The sequence below is a fragment of the Bombyx mandarina genome, chromosome 01, assembly GCF_030267445.1.
Source record: "Bombyx mandarina strain Sakado chromosome 01, ASM3026744v2".
Taxonomy (NCBI): domain Eukaryota; kingdom Metazoa; phylum Arthropoda; class Insecta; order Lepidoptera; family Bombycidae; genus Bombyx; species Bombyx mandarina.
Window position 1 is genome coordinate 14,920,417 of NC_143208.1, and position 14,921 is coordinate 14,935,337.

General features: G+C 32.2%; 2 protein-coding genes across 2 annotated transcripts; one reads left to right on the plus strand and one right to left on the minus strand.

Annotated features, from left to right (window-relative positions):
• The first annotated feature begins 883 nt into the window (after nt 1-883).
• Ubc7 (ubiquitin conjugating enzyme 7) lies at nt 884-7,978 on the plus strand. The gene is made up of 5 exons (XM_089730828.1): nt 884-1,304; nt 1,375-1,456; nt 1,621-1,739; nt 5,264-5,404; nt 5,525-7,978. The coding sequence occupies exons 1-5, from the start codon at nt 1,259-1,261 to the stop codon at nt 5,644-5,646; spliced, it is 510 nt and encodes a 169-aa protein (XP_089586954.1). The 5' UTR covers nt 884-1,258; the 3' UTR covers nt 5,647-7,978.
• Nucleotides 7,979-8,111: 133 nt separating this feature from the next.
• Or-4 (olfactory receptor 4) lies at nt 8,112-14,236 on the minus strand. Its single transcript, XM_089730826.1, has 8 exons — nt 13,978-14,236; nt 13,470-13,728; nt 12,862-12,969; nt 11,842-12,290; nt 11,132-11,234; nt 10,955-11,050; nt 8,757-8,912; nt 8,112-8,687 (listed from the first exon to the last, which is right to left on the minus strand). The coding sequence occupies exons 1-8, from the start codon at nt 14,022-14,024 to the stop codon at nt 8,631-8,633; spliced, it is 1,275 nt and encodes a 424-aa protein (XP_089586952.1). The 5' UTR covers nt 14,025-14,236; the 3' UTR covers nt 8,112-8,630.
• Nucleotides 14,237-14,921: the final 685 nt, after the last annotated feature.

Genomic DNA, 14,921 nt, shown 5'->3' on the forward strand with positions numbered 1-14,921 from the left:
CCTCGCTCTCTACGGTGCGTCAACAAGTGTACTTAAGGCGACCAGATTTTCTCCTGCCACGCGTTTGCCACTCAAACACGATTGAGCTGCGTTGACTCCGCTGCGCTGTAGAGCGTATCCTAGCTATGAGCGTAGCCATTTCCGGTGGGCAATGTCTTGCGCTATGGGGGATAGTTCACATTTTTAGTCTAGAGGTCTTTATTAAAAATAGTGAAAATAGTGACTGGCAAGAATATGGGGAGTATCGACCTCAATCACCTATTAATGAAACCAATAGTAATATGTAATATTATAAAACAGAACCTACTTACCTCTATTTTCGATAGCAATTTCCTTATGAACAGTTGTTGTAGGTTTACAACACTGAGGACGATATCGTTATTTTCTCATTTTTACCGTCACCGAATGAACATAAAAGTAAAAGATCGTTGATAAATAAAAAGTCACGATGACAATCTTTATGACTTTGTTTACAAATAGGTACAAATATTTGAATAATTTATTATTTCTTACCTAGTAGTAATATAAAAGTGTTTCCGATTCAAGTATCTTCTTCTCATTTCAGTATAGAAATCGGATTATTTTTAAATCACTGTTGCTCACGTCGAATTTATTTGTTCTTCAACTTTTATTAATCTTATTCCATTTTTTATGAAAGTTGAAAGAGAGCGCAATGAATTGATGTGCCTTATCAAGTTTTTCCAAGCAGTTAACTGAAGCATTAATAAATTTTAACCCTTTTTAGGGACATTATTTCATCAATTCCGTCTAATGGTTTATCTAATAAACATGGCATCATCCTTCAGTTGCATACAGCTAGGCTGTTTGTGAATGTTTCCTTTGCTAGTATATTAGAATATTCCAACGATAAAATCTGAATTCTGATGACAGAGACGACAGAGTCAGACAAATCAGAGAGAAGTCAAAAACAGGGTACAATACTTTGACTTCGTATTTTTAACCAGTTTAAGTTTCCATTGAAATACGTTAGCAATTCATTAATTAAAACCCCAGTTTAATCCCAGAAAAAAAAAGAACGATAAGACAAGTATAAATAGTACTTTGAATAATTTGACTGGGCATTAAAACGTTCTCTGTCGTCCTCATTAACTGCATGGGATTACATTAACTGTTATCTTTATTCTCGCAAACTGAGATCATTCCGTGCAGTATATTGGTTATTCAGTGTGCTCTCGAACGCCACTGAGTAAATTTTTGGCCCCAACGTACTATTTTGTCATTCAAAATTACGGACCAAATGATGGCTGGTTCTGCATTGCGGAGGTTGATGGCAGAATATAAGCGTATGTAAAACGTAATAATTCTTTTGGATTCATGTAAATGTACGTAATTGTAATAGCTTTACAATTTCAGAATTAACAGTAAATCCGCCAGAAGGTATTATAGCTGGGCCTATAAATGAAGATAACTTCTTCGAATGGGAAGCCTTCATAACGTAAGTAAATAATCATATTTTCAGTAGTATACTTTATATTTCAGCTCTGACATCTTTCCGTTGGTATAATTTAAGTCTAAATTACCTAACAAATGTATATACTGGAGTTTTTACTATTTAATTTTCTTTGAAAAAAATTCTGCTTTATTTATTATTTATTACAGCGGTCCTGAAGGCACGTGTTTTGAAGGTGGCATTTTTCCAGCAAAATTAGTCTTCCCACCTGATTATCCATTGAGTCCTCCAAAGATGCAATTTTTGTGTGAAATGTTTCATCCGAACAGTTAAGTATGCAAAGAGATGTCATTAATATTTAGATAATTTATATTACATACCTTAGGTATTGGAGTATAAAAACAATAATGAAATTATTATGACTAGTTTTACAGTTGAATCTCACATTTTTTATTGTCATTTGTTTCTGATATTTCAAATATTTTACAGTTTTTGTGGTCTAAGATGACTATGGTGTTATTTGTCAATATTGGAATATTGTGGTTATGATATTTGGTGCTTATCTAACTCCTGGGATCATTTTAGCGTTAAGATGAAAACTGAAGTCAAACAAACTGCCAAATCTGGAAATACTATTAGTTCATTTTGTGTGAAGTCAAAAAAGTCTAGAAATATTTTTTATAGATAAAATGGTTGTTACTATAATATTCAAAATCAACAAATAACACCTTGGTCATCTGTAAACACAAACACAAGATTAAACAGAAAAAAATAGTCTTAATTATGTCTACAACTTGTAGTAACTAAAGAAACACAATATTGAAACAAGCAAGAGTAGTGATTATGAATAGTAATTTGCTAGGCCATACAGCCTTAACTCAAAATTATTTTAAGTAGGCATTCACTGATGCCTTTAAATGGTTAAGACTAATATTATGAGCCTGATCCAAAATTTACTATTGCATCTGAAAAGAAGTGTTAAGTTAAGTGGTTGGCTTTCTATACATTCTGTTCCTTGCCAGAAAAAAATTACATATTATTATATGAATTTGTAAATATGATAAAATTCAACACTACTTGATTTTACCATTCACATTTTCTTTACAGGCTGTAAAATCTTCCCTATTAAAGTATTTTTAATTTTAAAACCTCTAAAGTATAAAGGCAAAATAGCCTTTGGGTTTTTCTTATAATAGGTTATATCTTGCTCAAAGAATAAAGAAATATTTGGACATTTGTAATGCTTGCGTACATTATTACAATGACTAATAAAGTATTCCATAATCTATGATATAAGTAATTCATATAATAATAACTGATCAAATTTGACTTTGACTCACTGGTGCGGAAGTTAGCAGTCCTTACTGTTGCACCAAGGGTTGTGGGTTTGATTCCCACATAGAGCAAACATTCGCGTGATGGAGAGGTTTGTTTGTTCTTTTTCTGGGTGGTTATTATCTATATATGTATATATTTAAATGCACCTAAGTATTTATGTAAATTTCTGGTACCCATACCATGAGGAATCCTAATTTTGGGCCAGATGACTGTTCGTGATATATTCCCAGTTATATATTTATTTATTCCTCAGCAATGTAAGGTCTTCTGCAAAGTATGAATGACCTGCCCTCTGTAACATCCTCTGAGACAAGTTTGACAAGGTTTTTGCTATCTGGACTCGCTAATCTCAAAATTTCAGTATCTAAATTGTCACAACTATAATGTGGTCTTGAATAGATTTTATAAGCATAGCACACTCCATGATTCTTTAAGTGACTTGCATTCTAGTGAAAGTATATTAGGCAACTGACTATAATTATGACCAGTGAAGATATGTTGGTTGAAGGCTTGACATTTTAAATTGAACAGAAATTTAATCCAGAATACATTTCTCAAAGTACCAAAAATCTTCCAAGATTTTGTTACTGTTCTAGTTTCTATCAAGTAGTTTGAGGCAGTCATACCTATACACTTTCTTTATTGTTTTTTCATGCTCAGTAATATACGGTCTAAAACGGTGTTTCTGTATCAAGAATTGAAAGCAAAACTAATTTTAATACTAACTTCTCTAGAACTGATGGTATGGAATAACATGTCCAAGAAAATTATAAATACTACCTATGTACATATTTATTAAAATATTTATAAAAAACATAATTAGATGTTTAAAAAAACAGCTTTAAAATTATTATTTAAAAGTCATTTCATCATTATATGCATAAATATATTGATAACATTGTTTATTTTTATTAAGGAGGTCACACGTTATCAATTAATAAAATTGCAATATTGCAACTATGTTTCAATAACAAAAATAAAACTATTAAATTAAAATAATATGTATTTGATAACCTATAAACAACCTTGTATTTAATTGCAATGACAATGCACATCTGATGGCATGAAAATGTATTCGCAGTTCAAAAATGAATTACATTGCTCTTTTTCATAAATATAAAATTAAATTTGGTATTAAAATTGGATTACTTTTTTACAATTAAGAAAGCAACTGACAAAAACTTACTATCTTCCGGAATAAATTGAAAGGCAAATGGTTGCATTATCAATAAACCATATTTTTGGAACGAAGTTCCTTATCGCGCGTTGTGAAAGGGGGCTAGACGGAAAAAATTCTTACGAAAAGTTGTCACGACACTTTTTAGATCCGTCATTCTGACCAATCGACGTGTAGGCGCTTATCGCGTGACATTGCTCGTATCCGATTGGTCCGCGTAATGAGTACAGTTTCTCGAGATAGCGTTTCAACAATAGTAATTTAGTTCATAGTATTGTTTTTTTCTTCTTCATAATGCCGTAATTTATTATTATAACTTAAAAAAAAATTACAATTCTTTCACTAATCCACCATCCGGGTGTCCCTTGACACCTCTGAAGTTTTTTTTTGAGATAATTGTCTTAGTTAAAACCTATTACCTAGTATGTTTTTTTTAAATAAGGTTAGTATGTTTTTGACAAAATTCAATGTTGACATAACAACAATCATCAAGTAGGTAGGTAGGTACTCATAGTCTTACTCATGACGAGCTACATGGCCCTATGGAAAAACTTTTGTTCTCTCTAGAAATGTACTGTATGTTTCTGTATCTTTACTGAGAAGAATTTATATATTCTGCGATCTCATTTTTAATATTGCTCGAAAGATCACTGGGGAAGAGTTATGGCCATAATCCCATAGACACAGCCCACTGAGTTTCTCGCCGGATCTTCTCAGCGGGTCGCGTTTCCGATCCGGTGGTAGATTCTGCGAACCACGGCCCTTGCTAGGGCCAGTGCTAGCAATACACCGGTTTGAACCCCGTGAGCCATACGTTATGGCGAAACTGAAATAGCCTCTGTGTGCTTAGTGCTAGTTTATTAACGTTCTCAATAGCGTAAAAGTTACAAGCTCATATTTGTATGGAATGGGATCGTTTGCCTACGTTTGCCGCTAGGGGCGCTGTTCCAACTGCATTCAAAATTGAGTTAACTTTTACGCTATCGAAAACGTTAAAAAATCGCACTATACACACTGAAGGCTATCAGCATAGGTAGGAGAAAAAAGAAAGAAAAAAAGGCCATAAACCACCCACTGATCCACTGTAGGTCTTCATTGTTCATTTGTGTGACAAGCTCTGGTACGAATGTCTATTCTCTATATGATGTTTCGCGAAATGTATCATGTGTATGAGGTGTGAAGTGTTTTCTGTCTCAAGTAGTGTGTTGGCACTCCTTATCATTGCTGCCGCAAACGACGATGACCACCCATCATCAGAAAAATGGAAAATGCCGTCGGCCTACTAAGATTTTAAACTTTAAAAAACATGAAATTAATTAAATTTATTCAATTCACAGTATATGCTGATGGTCGGGTATGCATATCAATCTTACATGCACCAGGTGATGATCCAATGGGCTACGAAACCAGTGCTGAAAGATGGTCACCTGTACAAAGTGTCGAAAAAATACTGCTCTCTGTTGTCAGCATGTTAGCAGGTGGGTTTTAAAATTGACAATTTGAATTCCAAAACAGCAATTTTTTTTTAAACCTTAAATAAATTATTGTATCATTTATGTAGACAGAAGCTGAATTTGTTCAATAATAACATATTTCAGAACCCAACGACGAAAGTGGAGCCAATGTCGATGCTGCAAAAATGTGGAGAGAAGACAGAGAACAATTTAATAAAATAGCAGAAGAAATCGTAAGGAAAACTCTGGACCTGCCCCCTCCTTAATATTTTATTTCTTGATTATTTTATATCAATATCTAAATGAGATGCTAAGTAAATGCTGAAATTGATATCACGTTTAGGTACGGTATTTTATTATTCGCAAATTATATTTATAATATTATATAATATATTCACTTTTAACAAACATTTTTATCAACTTTTATCTGCAAAGCTCATGCATAAAATATTAGAATGTTGCCAACTAGTTTTGGAAGCCTTATTAGACTTTGCTTGTTATATCAATTATATTGACTTAAGGAGCGTCAATTAACAAACCGATTGACCTCTGGTCATTTTATTTATCATGAAAGAGATATGAAACTTTTAACAGAAATAATGTTTTGTATTTATAAATGTTGAAGTTACAATTTGTTAAACTACAATAATTATATTCATATAAAGGTTTTTAACATTAAACTTTATGAGACCCGCTTAGCCAATCGAGGCAAGCATAACGGGCTTGGTACTGCAATGTAAAATTTACACAACAAATTTCCTACTTAATTAATTCTAGTTTTGAGTAGCTGTGGTAGAGAAGGTTTTGAGAACCTATGAGTTGGTATCATAATCATATTTATAATGAAAAATGAAGCAATAATTTGTACATGGTTTGAAGATTTTTGGGTATGTATTTTATTATAATGTGATGGATTCTGACATTTGTGTTGTGTAGTAGTACAAGATGGTAATTTAACTAAAAAAATATTATAAAGTTCAAATATAGACATGGTTTTAATAGGCTATTTAGATTTTATTATTGCAATGTTGAGTAATATAACGAATCTTGTTGAAACATAAGAGTTATTTACAAATGTTTTAAAAGTTAAAGAATATGCCAATAATAAAGGGTTGTTAACAGATCGTTTCCGAAGCCGAAACGAGAATAAATAGCTAATCTAAAGTGAAAGTGTACTGTGAACTACCTAAGTAGAGCAATAAAAAACAAAGAGCTATGAATGTTATGGAAAAACTAACATAATACTAAATACTTCTTGTTTTAAAAAATATGAATTAATGTCCCAGTAATGTAAATGTAAACAAGCAAATTATGATTATGTTCCTCACTCGACATTGTAGGTCCCATGAGTCACTTAATTTTATTATAACAGACCAAATGTAAATGAGTAAATAAATTCCTAAAATGGAATTAATATTTCAGGAGCGGTTCCAAACAACCTGTATAATAATACTATGTCTATTTATATATATACTGAGATAAAGTGTGACATAATTGAATTAAAAAAAATATGACAAAATAAAAAAGCAATAGATCTTCACAAATATATATTTTTATACTATTTAAATGTAATAATATACACTGATATACATTTGTTATAAAGTTGCAGTTTTTATTGAGATATCCAGTAATTTGTGCCTCAAATGATTGCCTAGCGAAATTTGTTGCTACAGCAATTTCCATATAATACCATCAAGATACAGTTATTACATCAAGATACAGATATAAACAATTTTTTCATATTAAAAAAAAAAGTTGTAAACTATTTACTAAATTAACCAAATTTATGAAAATCATAGTTAACTTCCTTTTTGATAAATACGAAAGCATTAGATTTCACCTTTGTACTTATTAGTCCACAAAATAGTTGGTTTGAATTCAATTGAGATGTTTTTTCAAACACCTAAATTACTCACAGCACATGATATTTAATTTGGTTTTAAATATTTTATTATTACATTAAATTAAATTATATAAAGTATACTTAATTTTTTATTTAATAACATTTTTATTACGATACAAAGAGCTATTTAGATAGATTTTATCAGATGTTTCATGGTGAGAATTGACATAGTAAGTACTTTTGTGAAAAAATCGCAGTACTATCATATTAACTTGGGACACAAGCAAGAATCAAAATGTCCCCTATGGGTGTGTCATCAGAGATTTGAAAGTATCTTGTTCTTTCAAATTCATATGAATTGTTTGATACGAGTAGTTTTGGGTGCGAGTTTGGTCATTCAAATTTGCAATAATAGTGTGGCGATCATCGTCCACGTATTAGGAGGAGAATTGCTTAAATCTACATTAAAAAAACTTTTTGTAAACAAGAAACTCTCCATCTAACTAACCATTAACTTAAAAGCGAGTCACAGATTTTTTCGATTTTAAGGAACTGTATTCTGTAATAGCACGTTTCGGTATTTTACCGGTGTTAAACAATAAGCTTGAGAGAAACTGAAAAAAGTGCCCAAAATTTTACCACTCATTCGTCTATAGAATGCCGGTGCGAAATCCGTTGTAATAGAAATGTTGTTGTCTTATCTAAATTGAACACCAAGATATTTATATTTTTCATTAAAATAATAATTAATCGTTGTTTTATTGTTTTATTTATACCAGGTTCGCCCAATGATCGAAATTTGGTCATAATCACTGTCAACGTAAATATTCATATTATTATCTACTAAATTTTCTGTTTGTTCTATTATTGCTATTTTGAAGAAGAAAAAATGTGGTACTCAGCCCATGCCATTACATGTTATCATAGTTAAATTAAGCTATGTTATGTTTTTAATACCGTTAATTAAACAAATAATGTAATCACTGCCATTTATGTATGTTACTTCTTCGTACTTTAACTTATGAAGCCAAACACAACAGATAATTAATGGAAAAAAATATTTTTGACAAACAAAGGAGGAAATATGTAGAACAGTGGTAGACTGTCCTGTGTTTATGAAAAATGTAATTATCTAAAATTATTTCATTGATAACACTAGAAAAACAAAAGTGCAAATCCCCGATTTCTTCATAATATCCATAATTGGCGTTGGCTTTACGTGCCCATTAGTTTTAATTCATTTTATGACCTCGGTACATAGTTGCTCCAGAATAAATTAAACAAGTTAATTATTCTACACGAGAACATTTTAATAAAATTAATTAAATTAAACCAATCTATGCTAACAGAATGATGATCTGTGTTAGTGTCACTAAATCGAAGAGAAAAACTTTGAAATTTGGATAATTAATCTCTTGCTATGGTCCGTAGCATGATGAAGTATGAAATAGATGTCTTTATTATCTGGAAATAAAAGGTAGCATTTTACAAAATTGTGTCAGATTTCAATAAATTTGCGTATATTGCACATACCGACGCCATGGTTTGAACTCCAACGCTCATCATATTCATAGCTTTGAATTGGATGGGCTTTTGTGATTTTTGTAACAAAACTTGCACCAGTTTTCTATTTGTTACATTCATGGCCTCCCAGGGGATACTGTAGACAGCATTCGGCAATTTATCACTCTTAAAAAAGTGCATTATTAGTGCTATAAACTTAATATTTACCGTTTTATATAAATAGGCTTTGAAGTGGTTGTGGCCTAACGGATAAGACGTCTGGTGCATTCATGTTGAGCGATGCACTGGTGTTCGAATCTCAGGCGAGTATCAATTTTTCTAATGATATACATACTCAACAAATGTTCACGATTGACTTCCACGGTGAAGGAATAACATCGTGTAATAAAAATCAAACCCGCAAAATTATAATTTACGTAATTACTGGTGGCAGGACCTCTTGTGAGTCCGCGCGGGTGTAACCACCACCCTGCCTATTTCTGCCGTGAAGCAGTAATGCGTTTCGGTTTGAAGGGCGGGGCAGCCGTTGTAACTATACTGAAACCTTCGAACTTGTATCTAAAGATGGGTGGCGCATTTACGTTGTAGATGTCTATGGGCTCCAGTAACCACTTAACACCAGGTGGGCTGTGAGCTCGTCCACCAATCTAACCAATAAAAAAAATAGGTGTGGGTAGGCTTATTTATTGAACATTTGGAACAGTATCCAGTTTTTTTTCCCCGATCTATTCGCTGGGAGTCTAAGGTACTATTCCAACTAACAGTATATTTATTTTTTATGGTGTATGATTGTGGTGATTGCATGCTCTTCAGTATCGTTTGCTATGGGTCATGTACTTCAGCAAGCTAAAATGCAATCCGCTTAGGGTAGGCAAAAAGTCGACACACATTTTTTTATCAACCTCATTTAATTTATATTATTTTTGGTTAGTATTTATCAACTTAGTATTATTAAAATATTCGAAAACTGTAATATCTTAAACTATTATTCTCAGAATGAAAATATATAGTGTTAGGTAGTAAAATACCTAATAATACCGATAAAATAAAAAATAACACTAATTAAAAGATTTGCAAATTTTAACTAACAATAAACTATCTGTACTTTCATGTTAGCAGTAAGGACGTTAGTTAGAGCTTCAAAGCTGTGACCGACCTGATTAAAGTAAAAGTCAATTGCATGGCTTTTTTTTTTTTTGGTCAGGAGGAAATCGCCGGACTTCCGCCCTCCACTGGGGACGGCGGGCGGAGCATGTCGGAGTCGAACCGACTAAAACCTCCTGTCGCTCAACAACCAACGTCCAAACCTCACATGAGACAGAACTCATGAAAAGGCAAAGGGGGGAAAGCGAAGTGTTTAGTGCGGAGCACATCTCTCCCATCACCCTCCCCCTCGGGACACCGGACTGGCGGTCGTCGGCGCCACGACCACCAGCCCTCTCGGTAATTTCATGGCTACCACTGATTAGTATAAACTGTGCCAAAAAGTGAATAAAATAGAAGAGCAATATAGGAAAAGCGATCATGTGGGGGACATGTTGACTCAAGAATTTATTATCATTGTTTGTGATGATGACTCCGATAGTGATGAAGATCGCATATCGGATACCGAATATGCAGATGATTTCGATCATGACACATATGATGATGGTGAAAATGAAGTTCTTACCGTTAGTACTAGCCATTTTGGAAAAAATGATGTGATGGATAATGTGTCATTTATGGTAGAATGAAGTACTAAACAAAATATTTTTTTTATTTCATGTATGTTCTGGTACGATTAAAACAACATAAGCACATACAGCTAAAATCTCTATTTATTTATTGTATACTAAATTAATCTACCTATTTATATATATACACAAATCTATATATAATATATATTTTTAAAACAGAAAGAATTGATAACCTTTTGAAAGTCGGTTAAAAATAGTGTAATTTTGTATTGACTATAATACAAGCGAAACGCTGGGCAAAACTATATGAAATTACTTATATATTTTTAAAACCTAAAATTGAACGATTTTTTTTAAATACATGATAGAACCATTTATTTTGACTCAAAGTGTACGGTGCACAGACGGCCCCCCACTCTTTGGTCCAGAGCTCACGACTCGTGCTGATTACTATACCAGCTAAATTTCAATGATCCAAATAGTTATTGTGTAATTTTAAAGGCTAATTTAATTATGCATTTGAAACCTTACCAAAAATCCAAGTATTTCGAATATCATGGACACTTGAATAAGCTGTTGAAATATTATGAGCGTCAATGGCCCATAGCGACTTAATGACTCCCAGTCCTTTAATAAAATCATCGAAAGTATTAGTAAGATTTTATGTTATAGCTGTTTTCATTAGAACATTTTTTATAAAAAACTTACCAATGTTGAACATTGTAGTAACAACAGACAACCGGTCACTTGATGAAAAAGATAATAAACGATAATAACGACATCGTACACGTTCGACATCATAACTGTAAAACTTAAAGAAAATTAACTTTTATATTATTAATGCAGAGTCAATAATTGTAAATAGACATGCTTTAACAAAAAGCGACTTTAAATAGAAAATTAAAAAGATATTCCAAAACAAATAATATACACTAAAAACAATAATCATCGAAATCGGTTGGCGTGGTATTGAGTTATTGAGTTATTCATCTATTTGTCGCGCACGTACCTAATGCAAATTTAAGACTTATATGGTTTTCTCATAGATACCTCTACCATCATCAGATCATGACTAAATTGTAATGGGACCACACGGAAAGCGTCAGCTTTCTAATAATAAAAAAATCATGAAAATCGATTCACCCAGTCAAAAATTATGAGGTAACAAATATAAAAAAACATTCAGTCGAATTGAGAACCTCCTCCATTTTTGTAGTCGGTTAAAAACAAACGTAACAACCAGACTTAACAAAAATTTAACTAGGTGTCGTGATATACAAAATGGCGACTTCGAAGTTTTTACATAGGTATGTATTTTCATTTCAAGCTTTTGTTGTCTCTATCATGCTCTATTTCATTCAAGATCCACAGCACGCGTATATACTTTTAACCTTAAAAAATACATTTCATTTACTCACCTTATTATAAAATTGTGGTAACGAATGCATTCTTGTAATTTTAACAATACCACCTGATTTTCTTCTTCCGTGTACATCGAGTTATTTGTATAAGGTTTTGGGAATGTTTTTAAATTATTCAAAATTATTCTGAGATGTCCCCACAAATGTAGTATCAAGAGAGAAAGAAACAAATCGAACGTACAAAAATACGATGCTGCGATGTGTGATAAATGCCAATTTAATATAAACACAACAAAGTATCCTTTAATATCGGTTGTGTAGTCGAAAGGCAGACCTAAGTAGACAGCGTGCTGGAAAGTCATGTTCTCAGGACGAGGACTATTGAATACTCCTGAGCTTATGTTGTTATACAGCGGCGTAATATTAAACAGTAACATTCCCGTGACAACAAGCGATATCAAGTACACCGTATAGTAATGAGATAGTCTGTGAACCAGAAGATGCGTCTGAAATAATAAGACAAACAGAACAATAATGTATTAGAAATAAAATAAAATCATCGAGTTTAACTAAGTTTTACTAAGAGTATAAGTTAGGGTTTTTGACTTTTTAATTTGGAGCTTTTAAAGATAAATAAAAAAGTAAATTCAAAAATATTGAATAGAATGGCCTTAATAAAACGAAATACATTAAGAAAAGAGATAATGTAATCTCACAGATAGCAAGTAGTGTATAATATTCATCTTTTATTCATAATTAGTTAGCAGAGCTTAATAAAAGTTAAGCAGTATTCTTATAACAGGCTTATAAAGCTCCGATAGCTAATTACGGAAAATACCGTAACTATCTAAACTATCCTCTAAAGGACTAAATTACACTTTAATTCATTTAAAGTTTAATTTTCTTCGAGATAATTAAACTGTATATTTTTTTATATGACATAAGTTCATATTATTATGTACGCAGTATCTAAGGTTTATGATATTGCATAATTTAATTAATTCACACTGCTCGACAAATGAATAACAAATAGTACCTAGTATATTTTATGATGTTCAATTGACAATAACTAATTACCTGCAAAGCGTACTCTGATATATCTTTAAAATGGTATAAATGCAGAGAGCTAACGAAGTACCGCGCAATTTTTCTATATCTGCCTAATGCTGTGACGACGGATCTGCTCTGGAAAATAAATATTCAAATACTGCTAATTACTTACACTAGCCGAGAAAATTGTGTAACAAGAAAGTTTTGAAGTCGTCGTGGCCTAAGGGATAAGACGTCCGGTGCATTCGTGTTGAGCGATGCACCGGTGTTCGAATCCCAGGCGGGTACCAATTTTTCTAATGAAATACGTACTCATCAAATGTTTACGATTGACTTCCACAGTGAAGGAATAACATCGTGTAATAAAAATCAAATCCGCAAAATTATAATTTTCGTAATTACTGGTGGTAGGACCACCATCTCGCCTATTTCTGCCGTGAAGTAGTAATGCGTTTCAGTTTGAAGGGTAGGGCAGCGTTGTAACTATACTGAGACCTTAGAACTCATGTCTCAGGGTAGGTGGCGGCATTTACGTTGTAGATGTCTATAGGGGGCTGTGAGCTAGTCCACCCATTTAAGCAAGATTTTTTTTTACTTAAATAATAAATATTAAGAGTGATAGTTACGATACTTACGAAAATAACAATGGTCATTAAGGCCGTTATGTATGAATGGCCTATTTCAAAGAAAGATAATTTTCCGTAGTTTTTCACAATGTAAAACATTTGACTGAGAAAAGTTATTGTTTGTTCAACTACTAATAAATGTCGCTTATGAAACCTAATCTTGGATACATTTTTTTTATTCATATCCATATTCGGCCAACCATCAATATATTTAAGGTGATATTGTACCCATTTCATGTACTGAAATTCTTGTGGTTTTTCAACTTGTCTGAAATATTTGAAATGGTGGTTAATCAGGGATTTATATATTAAGTTAACTGATCAAGAAAGGTATTGAATTAAAACGATCTAAAACTCAAAGCTTAATGTCATTTAGAAATGCTATTTCACTACCAAGAAAGGTTTGACAAATACGATTTATTAAATTTCATTCTATTGATTAATTTTACTGATCACAAATACAAGTATTTTAATATACTTTTATTGATATATGTATAATTATGTAATAATATCTTACTTAAGTGCGTCATTTTCAACTATTATATTTTTGATAATCTTAAACATATTTTATTACTTTTGCCTCCAACGACGAAAACTTCAAAGAATAAATTCAAAATAACTCGCCAATTTATAGTCGATAATTTAATGTTTGCAATATATAATTTGCATTGAGGAGAAACTATGAAATTCTGACATTGATCTGAATTTTTTTTACTTATTCATTGATGATTGATGTAGATTGAAAATAACATGTCTATTATCAAGCTTATAGGTAGCCTACACATGTTTTTAACAACATTAAATATAGAGGTTTTTAGTATGAAGTTATCATTTGCTTGTAGTGGCCATTTTGAATTAAAATTAAACTTGCATAGACCTAAGATTTAGTCAAAAGCTATATATAATGTTCTATTAACAAAATTTAAAAAAATACTCATACGGTTTAGGATATTATTTTAAGCAGGTATTAAATTTAATACCTATTTAAGTTGACACAGAAAAAATTAAAGTAATTTTCGATTGCTAGTTCCGTGATGGTCTAAACCGATATCATAGATACGTTAAAGATACCACGTCTAATTAATGTATACCGCAAGAAATAACCCTTTTTGGAGCGGTTTAATTAAGTGCTCCCGCCGAAGGGATACCTCCATTGTCAATGAAGTTTTTTTTTTATTGCTTAAATGGGTGGACGAGCTCATAGCCCACCTGGTGTTAAGTGGTTACTGGAGCCCATAGACATCTACAACGTAAATGCGCCTCCCACCTTAAGATATAAGTTCTAGGATCTCAGTATAGTTACAACGGCTGCCCTACCCTTCAGACCGAAACGCATTACTGCTTCACGACAGAAATAAGCAGGGTGGTGGTACCTACCCGCGCGGACTCACAAGAGGTCCTACCACCAGTAAAAAAGAAGTTAGATGGAAGGTACTTTAACACATCGGTAGGAGGGGCGAC